We start from the raw sequence: 6,371 nt of genomic DNA, 5'->3' as shown, positions 1-6,371 counted from the left end.
AGGGAAAGAAGGGGCCCTGGAGCCAGAAATGTGGAATGGGATCTGACACCCCATAAGGGCTGTCCCTTCCTTTTGGACACACATGGGTCTGGCTTGCAAAGTCCTGTCTTGACTGCCCCCCCCCCACCCCAGATGTTCAGGGCCTTGACGTTCATTTAAGCCCCTATTTGCCCCCCGGAGAAGGGAGGTGAGTCAGAGCTTGCACGCAGGCTGAGGCTAGCCTGGCCTCTCCATAAGGTGGGAGTGGTAGGGATGAGCTTCTGGGTCCCAGGAGTCTGGCCCCTGGGAAACAATTGTGACCAATTATTCTAGCGTATGTGTCTATAGCCACTGTGACCAGTCACCACAAAATGGCTTAAAACATGTGAAGCCCTCGGTGGGTGCGAACCAAAGCATTGCCTGTTTGATTCTCCAGCAGGGCACATGCCTGGGTTGTGGGCCAGGTCCCCGGAAGAGGGTGCATGAGAGGCAACCACACATTGATGTTTCCCTCTCTTTCTAAAAGTAAATCTTTAAAAAACATTTATTCTCTTACATTTCTGGAGGTCTGGAGTCTGACATGGTCTCGAGGGGTTAAAATCCACAGGGATGCCTTTGGTGGCTGTTACTTTGTAGTTCTAGTGATCATAATCAAGATTTTAAAACATGTCCTGGCCAGGCAGCTAAGTTAGTTAGAGCATCATCCTGATATGGCGAGGTTGTGGGTTCCATCCCCAGTAAGGATTCATACAAAATCAACCATTGATTGTATCAATAAGTGGAACAACAAATCGATGTCTTTCTCTCCTATGTTCTCTTTTTCTCTAAAATTAAAAAAAAATTCTAAAGAATTAAAATGTTTTTAAAACATAAACTGATTTGTCCAAAATGAACTTGGTACCTCCAGTGTGCCAGGCTTGAGATAAAACTAATGAACACAACAGCCATAACCCTCCCTCCTCCCCCCCATATTCCCAGAACTCAGCCCAGGCAAATTTCCTCATGATCTCCAGAAGGCCTCTGGATGGCCCTTCCCTGTTCCTTCTGGAGCTGCTGCCACCCAGGTTTACAGAAAATACAGGGAGGAGCAGGATCACACCATGGTATCAGCATTAAATCTTAGCTCCTTTTGCTAGTGAAATTAATTGGCAAAATTAAGGTCCCTGGCAAAGGGCATCATGCAAACAGATTTTCAGACAGCTGGGACTCTCAGTAGCCTGTATCACACCCTTCACATCCTAAAGAACCATCCTTCGACTCCCTTAGGGACAGAGAGGGTAGCCCCTCCTTTGAGTGGAATTTAATTGGCTCTTTCCCTAGGATTGTGAAAATGGTTGAGGAGATTCTGAACTTCCCTTCCTCCAGGCCTACCTAGCTCCCCACAGTCACTGGTGTCAGCCAAACCCTAGCCAACAAGCTGGACTGGAGGCTAGGAGGGAACTGAGGACTCAATCGGTGACACTTATTTCTCTTGCTTTAAGAGCACCCAGGTCATCCCTACCCCAGGACCTTTGCACACGCTCTCCCTCTTCCAGGAAAGTGCCCTCCCAGCAGGGCTGGTTGCCTCCTCGATGAATTCACATTAATGTGAATTCACAGCTTGGGCTGTGCTCTGCCATTTCACTTTGTTTTCTATGTCATAGGGGTTTTTTGTCTTTAATGCCTCTCTTAGTTCTTTCTTTTACAGTTGACCACTTTCTAGTATAGCATTTTATTCTCTTTAATGACTTTATAAGTTGCATTTTGGGGGTGATTTTCTTAGAGGATTCTCTAAGAGCTTACTATATACGTGTTCAGTTGGATTTTTAAGTATATTCTTTTTTTGTAAATTGTTCCACTCATCACTCATTTATGCATTCTTTCTTTTATTTTAAGAGGGGAGTGGTAGGGAAGGGAGAAAGAGAGAGCACCATCAGTATGGTACAGGAACACTGATCAGTTGCCTCCTGTACTCACCCTGACTGGGGACCAAACCCACAACCTATGTATGTGCCCTGACCAAGAATCAAACCAATGATATTTTGCTTTGGAGGCTAACGCTCAACCAACTGAGCCACACCGGTAACGGCTGGTTGATTCTCATTTCATGTTTGTGCCTGACTAGGGATTGAACCCAAGACCTTGGTGTATCGGGTTGATTCTCTAACCAACTGAGCTACCGGCCAGGGCTGGTTTTTTACTGTAGCAAAATACACGTAAATTTGCTATGTGTAACCATTTTTCAGTGCACAGCTCCATGCCATTAAGTACATTCACATTGTTGTGCAATCATTCCTATCATCTATCTCCAGGACTTTCTCAAACTGAAACTCTGTCCCCATTAAACACTAACTTCTCACCCCTTTTCCTCAGCCCTGGCTCCTATTCTGCTTTCTGTCTCTATGAATTTGACTCCTCTAGGGGCCTCCTATGAGTGGAACCACACAGTATTTGTTTGTCACTGAGTGTGTCTTCAAGGTTCATCCATGTAGTGTCAGAGTGTCCTTTCTTTTTAAGGCCGAATAGTGTATTCCAGTGTGTGGATGCACCACATTTTGCTTACATTCATCCGTTGATAGACATTTGGGTTGTTTCCACTTCTTAACCGTTGTGAATTATGGTGCTCTAAACATGGGTGTGCAGATCTGGTCGAGTAACTGCTTTCAATTGTTTGGGGTACACACACAGAAGTGAGATTGCTTGGTCCTTTGGTACCATATACATATGGAAAGGAGAAAGAGGGACAGAAACATCAATGTGTGAGAGATGCATTGATCAATTGCTTCTCACACACCCCCATCACGGGGACCTGGCCGACAACTCAGGCATGTACCCTGACTGGGAACGGAACCAGTAACTTTTCGGTTGGCATGCTGGCACTCAATTCCTTGAGCCACACCAGCCAGGGTCCATATGCATCTTAATATACTAGAATCACCTTCAGATGTGCACTAACTTAATTCCAGTGAGTATAGAAACAGTACTCCTATATAGCTTAGTGCCTTGTTCCTTTTTTTGCTGTTACTGTTATACTTATTACATCAACTTATGTTACAGATCTAGCAGTCCATTGTTATATAGTTGTTACTTAAATAATTTTGTCAGTTCAAGGCTGGCTGGTTCTTATCAGGGATGCCGATGCCTTTTTCTGACTGTTAGAAGCCAGTGTCCTACCCTTCCTGGCTCTGATAACTACATCAGAGTTCCTTACGGGGACTGCCTCTCACTCCAACAGCAGCTCTATCAGGGAACGCTGGACCCGAACTAGACAGCGCCGACTGCCAACAGTAGGTGCTCCATAAACACTTGTTAGGTTGGGTTCCATTCATAAAAATCACATTAATAAATATCATGAACATGATATTCGAAAGGGGCAGTGACATTTAGAAAAGGGCCCTAAACTCCAGGCACCCGGCCTCACCCTGGGGATTGGCGTCCAATCTCAGCAAAAGCAAAGGCCTCTTGCCTGCCGCATTTGTCCTCGCAGAGTGAGCTCTACCCTCCGGACAACAGAGGGCGCGCGCCCTCCCCGCGAAAAGCCGGAGCGCATGCGCACGCGCACGCGCACGCTCGCCCGAGGGGGCGGGGCACCGGGGCGATCTCGCGATAATTGCGCAGACGCAGAGTGGGTGGTCCTTTCCGAAAAACGAACAAGATGGTAAGAGTTGAGGCTCTGCGGGTCTGTGGGAACTTATCTGGCACCATCCTGGCTCAGGCCTCTCCTTCGGGGTCCGGGTCAGCTCGCGCAACTCCGATAGTCTCCTCCAGGCTGCCGGGGCCGCCGGATGTAGGGTCGCCGGGCGGGCCTGGTGGGTGTCGCGACGACCCGGGGCGGGTCGTGCAGTCCTACGAGTTCTCTTTCGCAGCCGAGGCCCCGTAGCCGCGTGTGCCGCCCTGGTGCGAGCCCATGGTTATGTGTCCCCACGGACTCGTCTGCCGGGGGCGCCGCGTGTTTTCTGGCGGGACCCTTGGGCCTGGTGTCCTCGCTGTGGCCGTAGAGGTGGGAGGTGGGTCTCGGGCTCGGGCTTACCACTGGACCTGGGCCCACACAGGCGGAAGTGGAGCAGAAGAAGAAGCGGACCTTCCGGAAGTTCACCTACCGCGGCGTGGATCTCGATCAACTACTTGACATGTCCTAGTAAGGGCTTGCCGGACCAAGGAAGGGGTGGAGGCGGAAGGGGACCGCCGGGGGACTGGGGACTACGGCCAGACGTGCCCACGCGGCCTTAGCCCGAGGGTGGACGGATGGGCTGCGGTTTGACAGTAATTTAAAGTTAACGTGTCTTGTTTGACATCTTCCCATCTGCTTGAAAGCGCAAATGTCTGTACCTCACGAGTCTTGTAGGGTCAGGCAGCGGGCCAGGGCTTGGCACTTGGGCAGTTTGTGGCTCCCGGTTTAAGATTTGGTCAAAGCTGGAAGCTTCTAGGTGGGGTAGTGGTGGTCTGACTTGTATTTCTTAAAACTCTGCCTCCAGGGGCAGGGTGGGTACGGGTCTGGGCCTCCAGATGAGGGGGGAAGGCTTGCTGACAGCCAGGGACCCCTTGTCTGCTGAAGGTGTACCTGAGTGTAGGCGTGGAGGACCCAGTTTCCTGGAAACAGAGCAGGCTGAGGGCTTTTTAGACTTGGCCCTTCTCCTGGATTCTTGAGGCCTTTAGGAGCACATCATCCTTTTGCCCACGGGGTTCCTGCTGTGCCACCTCATCTGAGCTGCCTGTACTTCTGCCTCGGTTTCTAGACAGTGATGTGAAGGTTGTGGGATTTGCAGAGTTCCTCTTGAATATTTGGGCCGAGAACGTTGCTTTGGGGGACTACGGGGAACAGCATTGTTAGTGGGTGAAGGGTATTGGTTTCTCTCAGGGCTTAGACCACCCATGCTGCCTGCCCTCTCCCACCTAGTGAGCAGCTGATGCAGCTCTACAGTGCCAGGCAGCGGCGGCGTCTGAACCGCGGCCTGCGGAGGAAGCAGCACTCACTGCTAAAGCGCCTGCGCAAGGCCAAGAAGGAAGCGCCCCCCATGGAGAAGCCTGAAGTAGTGAAGACACACCTGCGGGACATGATTATCCTGCCAGAGATGGTGGGCAGCATGGTGGGAGTGTACAATGGGAAGACCTTCAACCAGGTGGAAATCAAGGTGTGTAGTCAGGCTGGGTGGGTGTGTGCCTTTCCACCCACGGTCACCTAACACTGGTCCATTCTTCGCTTCCCACAGCCGGAGATGATTGGCCACTATCTGGGCGAGTTCTCCATCACCTATAAGCCAGTGAAGCATGGCCGGCCCGGCATTGGGGCCACCCACTCTTCCCGCTTCATCCCTCTCAAGTAGCCAATAAAAGCACAGACTGACTTAGTTTGAATGCAGCCCATCCTTTTAAGTGTCTGGGGCCCTGAGCAGGGTGTGTCCGTCTGACCCGACCCCCCCCCCCCCCCCCCCCCCGGGAGNCCCCCCCCCCCCCCCCCCCCCCCCGCAGTGAAGGGGGCCTCAGTAGTAGCAACAGGGACTGCGGGTAGGTTGGGAGCTCCCTGTGACAAACCCGGGGGGTGGGGCTGTAGTCAGGAACCTAAACTCTCTTCCCTGTGCCCCTGTGCCTTGACCCTCCAAACCCAGATCCACAAGTTTAGCTACCTGGCATCTCTGAATGCCCTTTGGCTCAAAGAGGTAGCCACTGCTGGGCTGAGTGTAGCATTTTCCCTCAGGCCCCCATCTCCTAATTGGGCCCTTCACGTTCCCCATTCAGGGCCTCAGTTCTACAGTCAAGCACATGAACAGCAAGAGCCTTTGATCTGAGCCTCTTGCCCCACTCCCTCCAATATACATACCTGCCCAGTGTCCCTCATTGCCTCTCGTTCTTACCTTGCTGCCTGCATCTATCCCCCTGTCCAACCATCTGTCCAACCCCTCTTTGGACATGATGTTCCTGATTGGTATCCAAAACCCTTACACAATGGCCCCAGGACCATGAGCCTTGGGTTAAGCCTTCTCTAGGACAGATTGGGGTGTCACATACCACCCCTGTACAGTGTGACGCTGAGGAGTCCTGATCCTGCTCCTTAAAGCTTCCTGATCAGATTTGTTTCTTTAATGGGGGGCAGGAGACAAGTCTCAGCAGTGAGATTTTAAGGAGTCCTCGTCACTGATAGTGTCTGGGGAGAAGGTCCAAATGACACCTGGGTTTTGGCCTGAGCAAGTGGAAGGTTGAAGTCACCTGTGGGGGACACTTCGCTGATGTGAATTGTGCTACTACATACATGTGTGCACAAATAATTTCCACATCCTGCTCTCATTTGCTTTGAGTCTGCCTGGAAATGGGATTGCTGGCTTGAATGGTGATTATGTTAGATTCTTGGAGGAACTGCCATCCTTTTTGCCATAGCAGCTGCCCCACCAGCTGTCCACAAGCTTCTGATTTCTCTA

At 51.1% G+C, this 6,371-nt stretch overlaps 1 protein-coding gene across 2 annotated transcripts; it reads left to right on the top strand.

Annotated features, from left to right (window-relative positions):
* Positions 1-3,543: 3,543 nt before the first annotated feature.
* On the top strand, positions 3,544-5,307 carry RPS15 (ribosomal protein S15). 2 transcript variants are annotated; one of them, XM_037042365.1, is made up of 4 exons: positions 3,544-3,616; positions 4,011-4,096; positions 4,856-5,090; positions 5,169-5,307. In XM_037042365.1, exons 1-4 carry the CDS (start codon positions 3,614-3,616, stop codon positions 5,280-5,282), a joined length of 438 nt encoding a protein of 145 aa, XP_036898260.1. In that variant the 5' UTR covers positions 3,544-3,613; the 3' UTR covers positions 5,283-5,307. The 2 variants fall into 2 exon arrangements, with proteins under 2 accessions (XP_036898260.1, XP_036898261.1); XM_037042366.1 differs by lacking the exon at positions 3,544-3,616 and adding an exon at positions 3,850-3,868.
* The last annotated feature ends 1,064 nt before the right edge of the window (positions 5,308-6,371 follow it).

The sequence above is a fragment of the Sturnira hondurensis genome, unplaced genomic scaffold (assembly GCF_014824575.4).
Source record: "Sturnira hondurensis isolate 20B ecotype Veracruz unplaced genomic scaffold, ASM1482457v3 Scaffold0003693, whole genome shotgun sequence".
In the NCBI taxonomy this organism is placed as follows: Eukaryota; Metazoa; Chordata; class Mammalia; order Chiroptera; family Phyllostomidae; genus Sturnira; species Sturnira hondurensis.
Note: the sequence above shows the minus strand (reverse complement) of the source record. Positions and strands in the feature narration are given on the sequence as shown.

Coding starts and splice junctions, on each gene's coding strand:
- RPS15 (XM_037042365.1), top strand. Junction 4,097..4,855: donor CAACTACTTGACATGTCCTA/GTAAGGGCTTGC, acceptor TCTCCCACCTAG/TGAGCAGCTGATGCAGCTCT. Junction 5,091..5,168: donor TCAACCAGGTGGAAATCAAG/GTGTGTAGTCAG, acceptor CGCTTCCCACAG/CCGGAGATGATTGGCCACTA.